Source organism: Vulpes vulpes, chromosome 16 (genome assembly GCF_048418805.1).
Source record: "Vulpes vulpes isolate BD-2025 chromosome 16, VulVul3, whole genome shotgun sequence".
NCBI lineage: Eukaryota > Metazoa > Chordata > Mammalia > Carnivora > Canidae > Vulpes > Vulpes vulpes.
Genome location: NC_132795.1, coordinates 3213032 through 3232150, shown reverse-complemented (window position 1 = coordinate 3232150; position 19119 = coordinate 3213032). Strand labels below are relative to the sequence as shown.

Genomic DNA, 19119 nt, shown 5'->3' with positions numbered 1-19119 from the left:
TACCTCACTAAGATCTCCGCTCTGCATCCCACAGCTTTAGCTGCCGTGTTATGAATAAGCGCTTACGTTCATGTGACCAGGGCCATGAAACAAAATCGTAAAATCGTTTTTGTTCTTTTTTTTTTTTTTTTTTAAAAAGGTACAGGAAAGGTTGATTACTCCGAAACTGATACAGAATTATTTTCCTATTCAACAAAAGACATAGAACCAAATTCTCAATTAAGACCTTTAGAGGACTGAATACAATGGAGTTCATTTATATTTAAATATGGATATATTAATATTAATTAAGCATACACTTAAAATATACGAGGGATGCCTCCCCCAACCCCCTGCCCAGAAAGTGACTTCTTTCCAAGGTTAGTACACAGAGTCAATTTTAAATAAATAAAGCAGGGTGCAGGATGCAAAAGACCCATGCTTCCAACAATTTTCAAAATGGGATTTGGGGGCACTAAAGGTGCTTTAACTAAGTGATCTAAGAGCAAGCTTTTACACAGCATTAAACTCAGACTCTGACTTTACTTATTTTTCCAAAGAAATGGGTAGCAGGTAATTTTAGAGAAATCTTTTATAGGGACCCAGTCACCACATTTTAAATAACGGGATATGACGCTATCCTTGCTCTTCATGTGAAGTGCTCACCCGAGCAAGATGAAGGTGTTGAGATCAGCCTCTGTGGCTAATGGTCCAAAGATACGAGCGCCCCTCCCCTAAATACCTGTTTCTGGGGTGGAGCTGCCCAGACAAGGATGGCATTTCCTTCACATGTTGGAAGGTTCGTGTGACTGAATTCCAGGCAATGGGATGTGGGTTTAAGTGATTCTTCCTTTTCTAGACAAAGCACATAAGCAGTGTCCTCAGGCCCTTCCAACCTCTCTAACCTACAATCCACCGGCTGGATGTTGGCACCCGGGCCCATCCTGGAAGCCCCTCACCCCACCCCACCACCTGCCAAACCTCCCCTCCTCACCCTCAGCTAGATATAGCCTGGGCAAGAAATAATTTTCTAGGGGCACCTGGTGGCTCAGGAGTTGAGCATCTGCCTTTGGCTCAGGTTGTGATCCCGGGGTCCTGCAATTGAGTCCTACATGGGGCTCCCTGCAGGGAGCCTGCTTCTCCCTCTGCCTGTGTTTCTGCCTCTCTCTCTCTCTCTCCGTCTTTCATGAATAAATAAAATAAAATCTTAAAAAAAAAGAAATAATTTTCTATCGTGTTAACCTACTAAGTGATATTTGGGGTTATAGCAGGTGCTCATTCAGGTCAAGTGGAGCCATTTAGCAAAAAGAGGCATTTTGCACGTAACATTTTCACATGACAACTCAAGAGTGGTAGTATGGTGGCTCCAGAAGATTGAGCTGTGGTCTAAAGCTGCCTGAATGGCCTTCGGGTTCCCTCTCGGACACTCCAGCTCCAGTGCACACACTGTGAGCAGATATCCACTCATTGGTCAGAAAGACTGGTGCGTGCTGTCCCGAGGTCTGCAATGCCAGGAGGGGATTGTGCAACTTTGCGAGGACACGATCAACTACAGGTCTTCCTCCAGTGAATGAATTCAGCAGAATCACTAACTACCAGCCTCGAAGATGCCGCTGAGCTGGTCTTAATGTTCAATGGGAAAAGACAGTGGGGTTCTCAAAATAGCTTGGTTGATTTTTCTTTTCAGAAAAGAGTTGGTCTCCATTGCATAATCCATAGCTGACACAGCTGAAGTTCTTGGGCCACGTCAATCAGGGGGAAACAGAGAACAATGGGCATGTGAGCAAGTCTGGCCTCCTTGGCAAGGCACTTCCACACACTTACCACCAATCCAACCTCACAACTCTCTGAGGCGCTTATAATGATCACCTTTGAATTCATATTTGCAAACTTAGGCAGCACATGGAAGGTAAATAATTGTACCAGAGCTATAAAATGAGATTGTAAACCCAAGTCTGCCTGACTCCGAAGTATACAAAACATACCCTCCTACCATACATACCCTACCCCCTGCTTGTAAACAAATGCTCCCTAAATTAGCATTTACTGAGTAACTGCCATGTGCAAAGCACTGTTGTAAAGGTCTTGCATGAATTAATTCATATAATCCTCACAAAAATCCTATGAGGCAGGTATTCTTATTGTTCTCACTTTATAGATAGGGAAACTAAGGTACAGAGTGTCCGAATAACTTGCCCCCAAGTTATAGCATGCATGTAAGTGGTGAATTCACAAGGCAGGGCCTATAGCCCACATTTTTAGCCACTGAGCCACAAGAGGCCTCTAGTCTCTCCCTTCCTTGCACTGGTAGGAAATGAGAGATTTGAAGGTTGATGCTTGCGCTCCAGCAGCATCAGAAGCATTAGTAACAGCAAATGCTAGGTCGGCTCTATGTTACTTAGGTATAAGACTGTCCACGTACATTCTTGGTTGCTAGAAATCCGGAGGCAACCTAGACATGTCCTCTGTCCATAGACAAAGCATAAAGCTTTTTGGAGATGAATCGCTTCACAGGAGAACTACTTAAAGATCTAAGAAGAGAATTATCTAAAACAGAAAAATTCAATTGCAAAAGAAAACGGTACTATTTGAAGTTAGGGAAAGGGTAGGGAGTGCAAGGCAAGCTACGAGAAACTGGAGAAGGTTGGTGATATTCCATTCTTTGCCCTGGTTTATGGTCCCGCGGGTATTTGCTTCGGGCTAACTCATTGACTATCCATTTGTGTCTTATCCACTCTTTCATAATCGAGAGGCTAAAGGACAAAGAGAAATGCTAACAGTTATTATTAAGATATTAAGGATGGAATAAGAAAATTAGTATTAGAAAGACCCACCCCAAGTTTAACTCTGGGTAAAGGTCTAAAAGTGTCATGAAAGATCTAAGTTTTTGCAAATTAGGACTTTTGTAAGTATTTAATTGTTCTGTTTCATATTTGAGCCATACAGCAACCCCTGCTCTCTGCGGAAAGAAAATGTGTTATTTAAATGCTTGTTTTACTTTTTTAAAAATGACCATCTTAAATTAGCATCATCACAAGTATAGCCATTATCATTCATTGTAAGAATTACAAGTGAGCAACAGCTCCACTTGGAACCAAGGCGCCATGTCCCCCAGAAGTAACTGGGGATGACCTAGGACACAGAGAGTCTCTGATGTTCAAGGATGTCTTCTGTTTCATCTGAGAGCCGCTTGTTTTACTTTCTATTTGCTTACTAAGAAGCTTGTTGGCAGGTTCCAGCAAGGGTAGCCCAGTATTTGCCAACAGAAACATGGCAGGATTCAGCGTGTATTTCCTGTTAAGTAAGGATGCCAGTTTGAGGCGAATAGGAAAACAAGTCTTCCCACTGGAAGGCAATTTATAAGAATTCGCCTGAGAAAGACAACCACTGTAAATGGACAAAGTTAGCAAGAATTTTTAAAAATTAGATAATTTTTTTTTCTCTAGAAGATGAACCTCTTCATTACATCTCAGTAGGTCGAAAAGTATCTAAGATAAACTCTTGGTTGAAATTATTTTATATGTGTCTTGATTAGACGAGACAAGGAGCCTTGGGCAAAGTGAGCCACTCCATGCCCGAGGATGCCTGCCAAAATTATTCTGGAATTCGGAGGATGGTGTAAAGGAAAGGTTCTCTTCGGCTGAGCAGAAATACAGCATAGAGAGTGGAAAAGGATTAGCTGCTGTGAATCAAGGCTTCTATTCCTTTAGCTGTCAACTCCACTGGAGAGCTCCAGGCATTCCAAATCTGGAAAATAAAAGCTGTGCTGTGGGCTTCAGGTTCTTTTTGTTACTCAGACAGCTGCTAATCGTCCTGCTGTGTTTGGAACCAAGAAGACAATGCTGTAACATTTAGCTTTCTGACATCCGAAGCATCTAGATCAGTCCCCTATTAAAGATGTATTAATCACGAAGACTCTAAGAGCCAGGAAGATAGATGCACCTAGTAAATCTTTGCTCTTGCCTTTTACTTTCCACACTCATGTTTCTACATTTACAGGCAGAAATGCTTAAAAGCCTGCTCCAGAAACTGACCAATAAGAAGCCTTGTTTCTTACTTTATATCAGATGCTTGCTGATTTCTTACCCCCGAAAAGCCTTTCAGAAAGAGGGAAGACATTGATCATTCTGCTAAAAGAGGCTGCCTGTTTCAATAAATAGATCCACTGTGACTGTTGTCATCTTGACTTTTTAAGTGTGATAACTAATTCAGGAGTGTGGCTTTGCCACTTGCTACAGGGGCATCCAAATTATCTGTGGAGTTAGAAATAAAAAAAAAAAGCCATTAGAGAAACCTAGGACACTTCAGAGAGCTTACTAATACTACTAGTATTAATTAGCACTGCTCCTCCTAATACTAGTGCTAATAATATTAATACTATTTGGCCTCCAAGTCAGGCCAAATTACCCACCAAGTCATAGCCCTGAGTGAGACTGAGTAAATGGGAGCTTATTTTGGATCTAGAACTACAAAAGAGTATGTGCTTGATGAAGCTTTGGAATTCTGTGCAGAGACTTGATTTATGTTAATAAAGAAGTCTCAGAGATATTTCCCCACAACTGTCTTCATTTCACAAGAGGATTGTAAAGAGACATCAAATTCTCCATCAAAGAGTAGATCATCCATAGCATTTGTCATGAATGGGTGACCTGGTAATCAACCCTGAAACAAAGAAAAAATTAAAAAAATAAAAACAGATAGCCTGCCTGATGTTATCACAGAGGCCCAGAATCCAATTTTCTTTTTTCTTCCTTACCTATAATCTTCATAGGGAAGCATCTAATCATCATAACACAAGATGAGAAGTCTCAACACATGAGACTCCTGTTAACTACAGAAGAGCAGCATTAGCCATTCTGAGTTACTGGAAATCTTTTGAAATTAGATTGCTTGCTTTTTTTTTTTTTTTTTTTTTTTAATTTCCAAGGCTAATAGAACCCAGAAGAGGCAAGTACAATCTTTGCAAGATGCCATGATAGTGCCAGCTCAAGGCACTGAATTCTTTGGCTTTCAATGAGTCTGAATATATCATGACTAACTCCTTCCCCATTGCTGTCTCAGTGACAGGCCACTGTCTTCCAAATTGAGGGAATAGGAAGTCAATTAATGTCACTTATGATGTGAACACCTGTCGACTAAGACCTGGACTGAGACCAATTTCATTACCATAGGCACTCACTGGCTGCCAGATGGCCAGGCCTTGGACCACTTATGATATAGTCCAGATTCAAGGAGGTGACCTAAAGACAGAAAGGTCTAGAGTCCCATTAGTCATCTCCTGAGGCATCCAATTCCCCCATCACATATGCAATTGCAACAGGATACCTATTTTTCCTAATGATCACTTAAAAAAGACCACAGGAGCTGCTCAAAGAAAGGTTGTGGAGACCAGAAATTAAGGATATTAGTTTCTTAAATGATAAGCATTTTTACGAGCCATTGTCATTTTTAAATCTGAAACTCCATTCTACTAACTCAACTTTCATTCTCTTATTGCATTTAAAACACATGTACAGAGTAGAAAAAAACAGAAATGGAGGATCCCTGGGTGGCTCAGCGGTTTGGCGCCTGCCTTCGGGCCCAGAGCATGATCCCGGAGACCTGGGATTGAGTCCCACATAGGGCTCCCTGTAGGGAGCCTGCTTGCCCTCTGCCTGCATCTCTGCCTCTGTGTGTGTGTGTGTGTATCTCATGAATAAATAAATAAAATCTTTATAAAAAAAAACAGAAATGAAAAATATCAGGCAAAGAATAAAGTGGAGCATGAAATTACGGGCTACAGATCGTCACTGACAGGGTAAGACAGATAGGCAGAGGATCCATTTCAATACAATGCTTGTTGCAAATCTATGTATACTATGCTACTTGGAGTTTTCCCAAGTCCAAATGTTGCTTGGCTAAAACAATAGCAAAAGGCTGAGAAATGATGGTCATGGATGGTAGAGTGTTGCAGGTGGAAGAGAGAGAGGGAGGAGAGAGAGAGAAAGAGAACTGGGAAGAAGACCAGTACTGAGACTGTCCCTTGTATTCCAAGCTGGTTTCGCTACCTGGAAGTATGGGAAGGTTCTGGCCACAGGGAAGTCAAATATTCAAGGGACAATATCTATGAGCCATAGAACGAATGCTAAGGAGCTGGTTGTTAGTTATACCTAAGGAAGCCTTCGTGCTACGTGGAACCAAATCTTTCCCTCCCAGTTTCCTGCTTGCTATGGAGACAAGCACAGAGTGACGGGGAAGTGGAGAGAAGTGATAGAGACCTTTGGGTTAAATTACAACCAGCACATTTTGAAAATGCTTCATATACAAATGGTCACCACATGCTATGCTCTCAAAAATGTGGCCATGAAATGATATTCTTGAAGCTCTCCTAGTTGAAACTCTATCTTTTTGGCAATTGTCATAAAAGCTATGATCGAGGTTAGGGAAAAGAGCATAATTTATGAGAAGGAATTTTAACCTTGGGAATTTGCAACCATAGAATTATTTTTTTTTTTAAATATTGGGGTATCAGCCAGAAACTAAATGTACGTGCCAGATAGTTTAAACTCCTACAGGCATTATAAGCCCGAAGCTGAAACAACCGAGCTATTAAATTTTAAAATGTTATTAAGGCCAGTAGATGTCTCCAACTGGATCTGTGTTTGAAAGCCCAAGATAACTTTTGTAGTCATAAAGAGTAACAAAGGATGAATTAGGAAATCTATAATTGTTTGAGGACTTGAATTTTCTTTTTCTTTTCTTTTCTTCCTTTTCTTTTTGAACTAGGAGGTTCACAGCATCTCACTGGGGCCCCTCTTTAACACAACCTGCTGAAGTGTGAAATTCAGTATTACCGGCTCCACCCAGGAGTCAATCTGTAAATACCAGAAGGACCTCATTAGAACAACACATCGCCTAGAAATAGTCCCGCAGCATGATCTCCAAGAGAGCCATTGGAGCAGGGCTCCGGCACACTACAGGCAGTTAGTTTATGGAAGTATTTTGTGTGCATCCTGAAATAGGAGGGGAAGAAGAGCTGGAAAGAGAAAAAGCCATCATCCAAAGCACACATACGATGAAGGCTGTGCTCTTGAAGAGTTAACGGGGAGATGTAAAGGGCTTCTCGTCTGCCATTCTTCCCCCAGACAATTCCCTTTGACATTACACAAAGATTCCTTAAATATATCACCAGCCTCCCAGAGCCACACCTGAATCAGATGACTACTCGGCACTGGTGTCTGCAATGAGGGCAGTGAACACAATTTATGCTTTTTAAGTTCTATGACCTGTGCTCTGATTACAAGACACTAATTTTCCTAGGCTGACCTTCTCCCATATTTGTATTCCCTGCTTTCAGTGGCAAACAAAGCAACAAGAATCCCCATTGTATATTGTAATGATAATCACACCCCTATTTTAAAATGGGGGAGAAATGAGATGATGTTAGCTTTAAGAATTCCCAGGCCTCCCAAAGCATCCTCCTAGAAAGATTCCCAAAATCATGCTCTCCTAGAGCCCTGTGGGATTCAGTGGGTTTCAGTGCAAATAACAGCTATACCAACAACTCTTAAGATCATCTGAAATTCTCAGATGAAAAAAAAAAAAAAGTCTTTGATTATCTTAAAAAGTGGAAGGGACACTTGATTAAGTGGTCAGCTAGTTGCATATTCGAAATCCCTGGCCCGTCTATATGTGCCACCCCGGCGTTGATAAAGGAACACGGAGGAAGCTGTGCTCTCTTGCCCATCTTTACACTTTCTCTGCTCAAAATACACACTTATTATGTTAAAAAAAAAATTAGGGTTGATTCAAGAGGCAGATTTACAGCTTGCAGTATGTTATCTAGACAACAGCAACTCTCCAGGGAGCCACTGTGAGCCTGTCCCTCTCAGGATTTGTGCTAATAATGGATGGCTCTTACCCAAGCTCTTTATATACAGCGAACCTGTTGGTGGCAGGTCCCTATTTAATACCCACTGAGAAGTTGAAGCTACATATCTGTCTTGCTTGTATGCACATGTCACCATCCAAAGGTTCCGGGATAAGGATTTTTTTAAAAGTCAGCAACCCCAGAACCGTCCTTCAAGAGGCCTTTTTGATAGTGAGGACCAAACCACCTGAGAAATTCATATATGGAGGTTCTCACTGGAAGGTGCCAGGCAAAAAAGGAGTGGCCCCCTCTTCCCTTCTTCCCTTTCCCTCTCCTTGCAAGAAGCGATTGCAAAATAGAATATGTGTTTCAGATCGTTGTCATTTTACCCATAAGATATTTTAGATAGATTGTGGTTTGGAAAGTAGCCCTTGTGCTTTGTCATCAAATGAAATAACAAAACAAAACAAAACAAAATTAAATAAGATAAAATAGATTTTAAAAGATGATTTAGGAGAGTCACAAGGAGTTCCTTTAGAACAAGCTCTCCAATTTATCAGAATAGAGAAAGAAGGAATTTAATGTAGGATTTGTTTCTTCGGCTCTGTGCCAGCATTTTGCTGACCGTTCAGCCACATTCCCATAGCGCTCTGGGTACCAACCTTCACATGGGAGACAATCATTAGTGACATTTTCCAATGAAGCCACAGTGTTCACTAGGCAGGTGACCACACGATGTCTGGTACCACCCTTCTTTCCTGTGACTGTCGTTCTGGGGCAGCCTACGGAATCTTTTTCATTCTTCAGTCACAGACAGAGGAGGACAGTATGCCTGTGTGTGTGTGCGTGTGTGCACGTGTGTGTTGGGGGCGAAAGGTGGACGCTGGGGAAGATATTAAAAGAGCTATTTTTAATACTGATGGATAGAGCTTAGGTTTGTTTATCGTGACAAACCAAAATGTAAAACCTAAAAAAAAAAAAAAAATCCTCACTAGTCTTTACCTGCAGACAACATATGGAATATATGGAATGCCCTCTTACTGTATGCCCCACAGGACAACAGCACGCAGGTGCTGACGTGCGGAGAAGGCTCCATACGGTGGGGAGGACATGGACACGCATTTTAATGAGTCCCTGTAGATTGAAGATCTCTCAATGCAGGATTAGTCCTGCAGCACGGCTCTTGGTTTTCCTGGTGCTTAAAGGAAAAAAAAACTCTTTAAGGACATTAGTAGGGGGTTAATAGGAGGTTTGATAAAGTTTCTCTGGATCGTTTTATTAATGCTCAATGCAAACTATCTCCAGAGTCTTTCTTGGCTCCTCTGAGGAGGTAGTCATTATTTTAGCCAGTTGGAGTGATAACTAGTCAAGATAGAAGCCCATCGAAGAGCTTCCCTAGTCCTGCACTGTTCATTTCTCATCTCAGCCAGGCACTTATTTTTCAAATCTCTTGATGGCTTCTCCAGGGGGTGCAAAGTCAGTGTTAGTGTTTGAAGTAAGGAGCACAGCACTGAGAAATGAAAAGCAAATCAGAAATAGATTGTCAAGTGTTTGGGGTGAACGCTGGTGAGTGAATTTCCTTTCACACACACACGCACACACGCACGCACACTCAGTGCATTTGAATATGTACATTATATAAGAGCGAAGGGTTAGGGTGGAAAAAAAAAAGTGTCCTCAGTCTTGGGTGTAAACAAAACTTTCATTTTCTTAGATGGAAAAACAGTTGACTATTGAACAGCATTGGTTTGACCCAGGCAGGTTCTCTTCTATGTGGGTGGTTTCCTACGCAGTAGGATCTTCTCTTCCCTAGGAATCCCGTAATAGCATTTACTTGTCCGGAGCTTACGTAAGAATGCAGTACGTATTACAACATACAGAATATGTGGGAATCGATTTTTTATGTCGTTGGTAAGGCTTCTGGTCAACAGTAGGCAATTCGTGGTTAAGCGCTGGGGAAGCCAAAGTGCTACGTGGATTTGTGACAGCTTAGGGTGCGTACCCTTAACCCCGGCCTTGTTCCAGGGTCAACTGTATAAACATCTTTTTAAAAACGCAACTCAATTTATTCCTCTACACAATAATTACTAGTAGGCTCTATGCACACACTCTTGGTCTACGTTGCTCAGTCAGCCTTAAAGCTGGATAATTTCATAGGTTCTTCTATTTTTTCTCCTCGTCAGGACTTGCGGCACCCACCCTGAATACAAATTCATGGGCTCCAGTGCTGCACACAAGAGGCTGTGTACCCTTGTACATCTCCCAGTTTATTTTATTCTAATTCTATCATGGTGCGTATGCTTAATAATTACAGAGGTGGCAACAATATTCAATAGACGTGAAATGATGCATAACGTTAGAATCAAGAGACTATTCCCTTTTTTAAGACAAAAAAAGAACTGTACGCGTATTTTCTAAATGTACATTTCCTAGGCATTATGGACTAAACCGGGAGCCCATAGCTGGATCAGGGCTGTTAATGAGAAAATCGCAGCCTGGCTTCTCTGAAGCCCATTGTGTGCTCCTTTGGGCCTAGAATTACTCAGACACAGAAAGGACTCTCCAAACAGCTTCCACTTAGAGGTACTAATGATCACATCCCAACCACTGGGGATGCGCGGACAACCTCCCAACAAAATCTCTCGACGTGATCACCCTACAATTTGTTTAGAGCATTTTGAAATGTGTTTTTAAAAAGATCTCCGACTCACATCCAACCAACTAGTTTCATCGTGTGTTTTTCCTTTAGCTTTCTTGGAAGTAAGAAAAACACAACATGATTTACTTGAGATCAAAGGCAAACGAGAAATCATCTCGGTGAGATGACGATGTCGGAGAGCAGCGCATATGATTATTTAAGAGGAAAATCGCTGCCAGCATCCAGCAAGCCTACAGCACTGCTCAGAGTGCATGTTTTCAAGAGAACCAAATGCCACCTTATCAGAACATTCAAGCATGTTCCACGTTATACATTTAAACCTGAGTATCACCAGGGAAAGATCTGTGGTACGAGACGGCGGAGACATGCTTGGAATTCTGCTTGATTCCCTGAAACCGTGTTTACGTAGCCAAAACCTCTAGAAGAGAAGGTGTCTTGCCAAATATTAAGATTGTTTCGAATGTGAGATGAACCCCAAATGGGAACCCCAAATGGGAAACGACACCAGCAGCTCAACGTCTTTCCAACCTCCTTCCTACACTCACGTTCTTTCCCAGCAGAGCAGGGCTTGGCAAGCCTTTTCCACAAGGAGCGAGACGGTTAATATGTTCGCTGTGCAGGACCTTCGGTCGCTGAGCTACTCAGCTCTGCTACTGTCCCGTGAAAGCGGTCTCAGGTGACACACCAACGAATGAGTGGGGCTTCGCTGCTGGAAAACTTCTCTACGGACACTGAAGATGGAATTTTATATAGTTTCCAAATGTTGCAAAATATTATTCTTCTTGAGGTTATTTTCAACCCTTTTGAAATAGAGGAACCATTCTTAGTGGGTTGCACACCACCTGGTAGAGGGCCGAGATGTGGCTCCAGGTTCTAGTGTGCGAACCTCTGTCAAGTCAGATGTTTGTGCTTTAAAAGTTATCAGCAGAGCCCCCCGTCCGCCACTTCCCTTCCCTTTCAAGCTTACAGGAAAGCCTCAGTTCTGGTCACCTCTTATTTGGACTAATATTCCATTACCATTCTCAAAATCTCCAGGAGTGTGCTTTCTGCCCGCTAATTTGATCACAAACCACACTTGAGGCCACTCTGGCGCTGCCGGTCACACTTAACTCTGGTTGGGATCACTCCAGGGTGACCCTGCTCTTCAAGGAGTTTCACACCGGGCCCAACAGGACCTCCTGACATCGCTCCCTTCTTCTGTTCCTCTCTACCCTGAGGAATAATTACGCGATAGCCCCACTGCCTGACAAGTGCACTCATATCCATCTGGTCAGAGGCAGAATTACACACACTGAAGCTAAAGAAGTTTGTACAAAACAGAGGATCATAGAGGAAGAGAGGGAAAAATAAAACAAGATGAAATCAGAGAGCGAGACAAATTGTAAGAGAACCGTAATCATAAGAGACAAACTGAGGGTCGCTGGAGGGGAGTGGGGGGGAGGATGGGGTAACTGGGGTGACAGGCATGAAGGAGGGCACGCGATGGGATGAGCACCAGGTGTTATATCAGACTGATCAATCCTGATTTCTACCTCTGAAACCAGTAATACATTCTATGGGAATTAACTGAATTTAAATAAAATTTTAAACATGAAGAAGTGTGCGCAAGCCCTTTCGGAAGCTCTCTTCTTCATTTGATACTGGCAATTTTGTTGGATTTTTTTTTTTTTTTTTGATTTTTTGAAATCACAAAAACTGTCTAAGCTCAGACCCCACAGAATCTGGTGCCACCATGCCTAGAGCACATTACCTAACTCAATTGCTCTAAGATGTTTCCCTTTCTCCCACCATCTCCGTGAGGCTTTCCTCTTACCATGTAGAAGACAGGTAGCAATTATACCCAGTGGGGATGAGAATTCCCACTGTTCTCCATTATCCTACTCAAATAACATAATATGTCTAATTAAAAGATGACAGAGAGAGAAAGAATGGGAACTTACCAGTTGAGTAATAAAAGACAGTCTGCCTCCTGCACTTGGTTATTTTCTTTTCTCTACTCATTATTTTGGTTTTATTGAATTTATCACTACTCAAGAAAGAGTCTGCCGATTGTTTTTATTATAAATAAGTGTGGTGATAAACAGGTATTGGGTATCTACTACGGATTGTGCGGTAGCATTCCACTGACATACCCAATCTTCTTGTCCATCCTAGAGAACAGGGCCGGTCTAACAAGCAGCACCATTTCGTGTGATGGCAAAGCAACTGGGATTCTTCGCCTGAGGTCCCAAAGGGCCCTTTATAGCCTGCTATCCTCTATGATCAGTGTTGGGAGCAGTATGGGGCAGCGGAACCGAGCAAGGGCAGGACAGTGATGGAACACTTGGAAGGTCAGCCTTTCTACAAAGTCATGAAATCTGTTTTTTTCAAACATATCACTAGAGTGGAGTTTCTCAATCTTGGCATGAGGGCCATCTCAACCAGATGATTCTTTGTTGTGGGGGAGTGTCCCGTGCACGACAGGATGTTTAGCAGCCTCCCTGGCTTTCACCCACTGGATGTAATAGTGCTCCCAGCTGAGAAAACCAAAAGTATCTCCAGACATTGCCAAATGTCCAAGGAGGCAGGTTGAACAACAATACCAGCGATGCAGCTAGCTTCCTATTCGCGTGGGTAGGTGTGGGTTTGGAGGGGCAGAAAGGAGGCAGGATTCAAATGCCTTCTGCTTATTCTGCAGGAGCATTTATTGGGATTTTTCCCATCCTTGAGGTTGCCGTCAGAACCCATTTCTGAACACCCTGTGGAAATAAGCCCCACTTCCTCATGCTCATAGCTCACGACTTTCTCTAGGTTCAAATGATTATATAAACCACCAACTATCTGAACCCCTCCAAACTCACTCTGTTGCACATGTTTGTCACCAGGACCCTGCAATGGTGCCAGAGAGGCCACCAGATGCCATTTCATTGTCAGGTATCTATCATCGTATCTCATGCAAAAAAAAATTGAAAGTGTGATCCTTGGGGGCGGGCCTGGCGGCTCAGCAGGTAGAGCATGTGACTCTTTTTATGTTTTAAGATTTTATGTATTTATTCATGAGAGACACAGAGAGAGGCAGAGACACAGGCAGAGGGAGAAGCAGACTCCATGAGAGGAGCCCGAGGTGGGACTCGGTCCCAGGATCCCGGGGTCACACCCTGAGCCGAAGGCAGATGCTCCACCCCTGAGCCACCCGGGTGCCCCAGAGCATGTGACTCTTGCTCTAGGGGCTGTGAGTTTGAGCCCCTCGTTGGGTGTGGAGTTCACATCCATCCATGTGTAATCATCCCAGGTGCACTTCAGGGTTAGAAGAGAACACGACCCCCCCCCGACAGTTCATAAAGATTTAAAACAAACAAAACAATGTCGAGTATGCTTGGGCCCCAGAGCTGGAGGACAGGGGTGAAGGACTTGGCAGTGGGGTGGGGGGGGACACTGGGCAAACGGCCTCTGTGATAGTAAGGTCTACTGCTCAGCTGCCATCTCAGCATTGTTAGCAAAACTATTCACAGTTCTGTTCCTTGGCCAGCAAAACCGTGTTCCATTTATACAGCATTTGTGTGTCCCAGTGACACAGCCTGTATTCATTTGCCCGAGATGGTCCACTTAAGTAAAAGTAAACCAAAGGAAAGCCATTTAGAAACAAATCACCCAGCAGTCTGCTTATTCATTTTTCATAAACGCCAGAACCATCTCCTCCTAAACAAAAAACACAACAGTTGCGGAGGAGATAGATGGGGGAGGGGAAGCACAAGTTTTCAGGAGGAGCCTCACTGTGTCCATTTGGATGGTGATGCAGGAGAGCGACAGTGTGGGGACACGCTGCCTTTTCCCTGCCTGCCACTCTCCTGCAGGGTGACCTGCTGCTCCTTCACGCTCTTGGGAGCGACGTGAGGCACGGGGGTGGGGGTGGGAGCGGTCCTGGACCCCCTCTGCTCTGCACCCTGGCCCACCCGCCCAGGGCAAGTGGCTTCGGGACGACAGGCCTGTCCTCGCAGGGAGGCCACAGTCCGCCAGCTGAGTTCCGCCGTCTTTGGGTGACACCAGGCAAGTGTCATTCACCCAGCCCTTCTGGCCACAGGAATAAAGCTTCCATCCTTCAATCAGACAGTCAGCAATAAAGCTGACATCCTGAGTTCCCTTTGTCCTGGCTCCAGTGTCAAAGTGTCAATTGGGTTTGAACTCAATTGGGGAGGGGAGGAAAAGCGCCTTATTTACCCCTTAAGACCTCCGCAAGTAGATTTGGGTTCGAATGGCTTAAATAACTACGTGAGAACACGGGCCCATTCACACCACATTCCACAACTGAAATGATCAAAGCCCCGTCAACCATCCATTTCCGTGCCCAGACACTCGAGGTCTGGTTTCCCCATGGGGAGAGAACACCAACCTGAATACACGGATGCCACTAATTATCTGATGATTGTAAAAGAAAGCAACTTTGTCCTTTCAGGAGCAGGGAGGGTGCTTCCCGGTTTCAGGTGCTGGCCCAGACATTAGCTTGGGTGAGTCAGGTCACCTTCAGGAACCCGTCCAGCCGTGAGCGTCTCAGAGGTGGTGGTGATAAAACCAGGGATCCCAGGAGGGTTTGTGTCTCTTGGTTTAATAAGTTACTGAGGGAAAGAACCCTACGGAACCAGGGCAAAACCAGAGGGCCAGGAAACTGTGGCTCTCAGGTGGTAACGCTGACATCCATTCCCCCTAGGTAGTCCCTCCAGAGTCCCCCGTCTTTGCCTACTGAGGTCCCTAAGGAATTCAGTTTAATGCCGTGATAGGAACAAAGGCAGTTAGAACATAATTGTGGGTATGTAAATAAATATGGGTAGGGGAGCTTTGATAGAGTTTATGGTTGCCACATTCACCCAGAATTTTGGCCTCCACTATTAATTTGCCCCACCAGGAGGAAAGGGTTTGTTCATCAAAGATAAACTACTCTGCTGATACTGAATTAGTTGAACCCCGAATCATGGTAGGATAATGAGGCAGCGCCGCGCGCATGTGCAACCCTCTGCTAAGAGGAAGCTTTCCGGCCGGCCACCTAGGAGGTCTCCTTGTTGAAAGATTTATTTTTAATTTTGAACAGCTTCCCAGTATTACCCTTCATGAAAATTAAAATAGGGAGCTGGAATTTGTCCTGTTCAGCAAACCTCCTGGCAGGATCCCTCGCCATGGCTGAGAAAACCTCATTGTGTCAGAGGAATTCCCCTGTCCACCTTTCTGTTAGATCTAGAAGAGTTACAATAAAAATTTCAATAAAACTTGGTCTCCTCCACCCCCCACCCTGCCTCTCTCAGAAGGCTTTTGCACATTTTCTTCTTTTGGAGGATTTTGTCTTTTTTTGTGCTCCTTGGGCCTTCTGGCCTGGGAGGAGCAGACATAATGCCTCGGCTCGAATCCTTGGATATGGAGAGTCATCGCTGTCCCCCCCCACCCCCAAATCAGTGGGCGCCAAGCCTGTCCTCAGCCTGTCTCCCAGAGGCCATTCTCTGCCAAAGAGAATGACTTCACCTTGTACAGCTGAAGCCTCTTCCTACTTTTAAATCAGTTAAGAACACGAAGTAGGGACGTGTTGGGGGGTAAGTACATCAGGCTGAACATAAGAATATTGATTGAATCATAAACCAGATTCCCCCGAGAGGGCAGAGAGGTTGGCTCCGCTCTAACTCAGAGATACTAGTAGCACCCACCCACTCCCTGAGATCTATGGGCTATATTTCCGAAAAAGAACTAATAAAAGGCTGGGCAAAGACAGAGTACTTGTGATGCTATCAAAAGCTCCTAAATCATACCAGTCTTTGTAGAAAAATAAGACCGATTCCCACCAGCAGCGTTCACCGCCCAAAAGTGCGGAAATAAGAGACAAAAGCGTAACCAGATGATCTGTTCACACCACATATTTTCAAAGGCTGGTCGCATTTGTAGAGTCAAGGCCGCCTTCCGGTAGCATTTGCCATTCTAGCTCCAGTTTAAAACCCTGCCCGAGTCGTAACTTCGTATTTATTCTAGAGAGAGTTCAGGGCAAAGCGGAAAAATAATGACGTTGGATTGGGACACTGGAATACTTTGCACTATAGGATCAATTAATACAGACATATTTAACTACGAAGTGCACTTACTGAGACATTCATTTAAGAGAGAAGTGCAGTGAGAGGGGATGGGACGGCTGGGCAATTTATAATCCCTTTCCGGCGAAGTTTGTTGTTCTTAAGAGCCTCATGAAAGAACAAACCACAGTTCTTTTCTTCTGCGCCCCCCCGCCCCCCTTAACTCACCAGAAATAAATAATGGGGAGCCAGCAATGTGAAGCAGGTGGCAGAGATCCAGGATGGAAAACGAGCACGAGAGAAAGCCTAGAAACGTTTTCAGGGGAAGAGATGGGAGTGAGGGGCGCAGGAGCTGGAGCCTAGAAATACAGATTCCCATCTGCACTTCGAAACACCCAACATTCAAGACTTGGTAACGGTTCTGCGATTCACTCAGCAGAAACTCTTCATGACCAGAGAACGTTTCAAGTCTATGGAATTAGAAGAGGAAAGTGATCCCCGAAATGGATCCTCCCCCATGTGCCAGTTGTGGATTCAACTATGGAAGTGGCTGTAAAACGAGTAAGCGTTTTCAGGAAAATGTTGTCAAACCACACAGAGCGCCCATGAAACTATTCAACTGTTCACGGATTTACAGGATGGTTCTAGAAGAGGTCCGTATAAATTTTTCAAATTCTAAAATACCAAACAAGATCAAAACTACAGCCACCAATGCTTCTGCTGGAAAAGGCAGCAAAGGTCCATACAGCAGTCTGCACTGATTAAAATCTATTTTAGAATCCAAAATAAGCCAACAAATGCTCTGATGTCCAACCATAGACCCTGTGATTAAAATGGCTGATAGGACTCCCTTACGAGGGAAGTCCAACATGCAGCGACTCAGCTCCCTACACTGTCATCTCCTTGCAATCAGGCACCGTCTCTTAATCTCATTTAATCATCACCACTTAGTATAGGTCATGCTTTGCAGTTGAGGTCCAAAAAAATATTTGCTGAACGAATGAACATTCTTCTAAGCATCTTCTGTATTACAAAGCAGCTCACAGATTTATAATTAGATCCATGTGGTTTTACTTCAGTTGTAGAACGTTAATATCATTCATGGACAGCAACATAAACCCCTTCTCTATATTTATTAGTATAATAGAATAAAGTAGATCCGATTCCTACCTGCTTGGTTGGTCGTCACAGTGACGGACACTGATTGGTCTGGGCTGGGGTTGTACTTGGACACTCCATTCACCGCCCAGATTTCGAAGGTGTAATTGGTGTGAGCCAGGAGGTCAGTGATGGAAACTTTGGTGGTCTTCAGGCCATTCTGCTGTGGGGTATAGTGGACCCCACTTCCACAGGGTCGGCACTTGCTGGAATCACCAGCTCCACATTTCTTGCACACCACGTTGTAGGAAATATCCTGGCGGCCACCTGTGTTCTGGGGACTGCTCCATTCCAAATTCACCGAAGTCTCGTTGACATTTGAAATCAGGTTGAGGGGAGCAGACGGTGGGCCTAGAAAAAGAAAAAAAAAAAAACACACACACACACACATACATTATCACACCAAGAACTTAAGCTATCCTTTTGGAATGTCTCAGAGTTTATATTATTCTCTGGAGCTCCAGGAAGTAAGGTGGGCCCATGTGGCAAAGAAAGCAGAAAGCAAATCGAGCCAGCAGAACAGATCTTGTAAAAGAACAATATGAAGGAAGGCTGCCTGTATGTCATTCTCAGTCCTGTGTGAACAACAGGAGCACTGATTGCCACCGGGTGATGTCGTGCATCTCTACATCAAATGGGTTTCGAGTGCAGGCTTCTCTTTGAAGCAGCAGGAAAATACCAGAACTTATCTAGTTTTTATCTCATCATCTGAAAACAGGCATATGAATGTGATTCTAGTTCCCAGGGCTATTGTGGGACTCTGGTAAAGTAATAGTTATGTACCACTTTTGAAGATGAATCACGGCTTCTAAGCACAGCATGTCCTCAAGATGGAATAAAATTAACTGAATTGTATAGATATGCCTCTTCGGGTCAACACAGCAGTTGAAAATTCAGGTCTTTACAGGTAATTAGTAGGAACTGGTGAGACCTGGTTGCAGAGATGTCAAAGGTAGAGTTGTTGGGAGAGCCCAACTTGAGGCGGAGATTGTGCAAAGGCTCTCAGGCCCCGCGTCCTGCCTTCAGCTACCCCAGGCTGCACCAGGCCCTTTTAAGCATACTCATTCCCACCGACATCAAAGAGTTTATGAAACACGAATGGTGGTGGTGGCTGTTTTGAAAGAGAACAACTGACTGCAAGCAACATTGTGGTTGGTTTTAAAGATAGTAATAAAAAAAAAAAAACAAGACCAGAGAGCCATGCTGAATCCTCTTGCTCCTTGCTATAGATTTGTCTTCACATACCAAGAAGTTCTAACACAAGCTGCCTCTAAGGAGAAGAAATCGGGTGGGGAGAAAGGAGGGTTAGGTCTGAGCCACTTCCAAAGGCAAAGACACCTGCTCCCTCTGATGAAAAATACCTACTCAGTGGAATGCTCGGAAAGCCCTCTCTTTTTCCTTCCTCTTTCCCATTTTGGTCTTTCAAGAAAAAAAATACGGTGCGTTTTAAT

General features: G+C 43.9%; 1 protein-coding gene across 3 annotated transcripts in view; it reads right to left on the bottom strand.

The window, feature by feature from the left end:
- EPHA4 (EPH receptor A4) overlaps positions 1–19119 on the bottom strand; it is a 142694-nt gene that overhangs the window by 42955 nt on the left and 80620 nt on the right. For all 3 annotated transcript variants that reach the window (XM_026002072.2, XM_026002073.2, XM_072742180.1), the window contains exon 5: positions 17681–18019. In XM_026002072.2, the coding sequence (XP_025857857.1) occupies positions 17681–18019 (339 nt within the window). The remainder of the gene's footprint in view (positions 1–17680; positions 18020–19119) is intronic.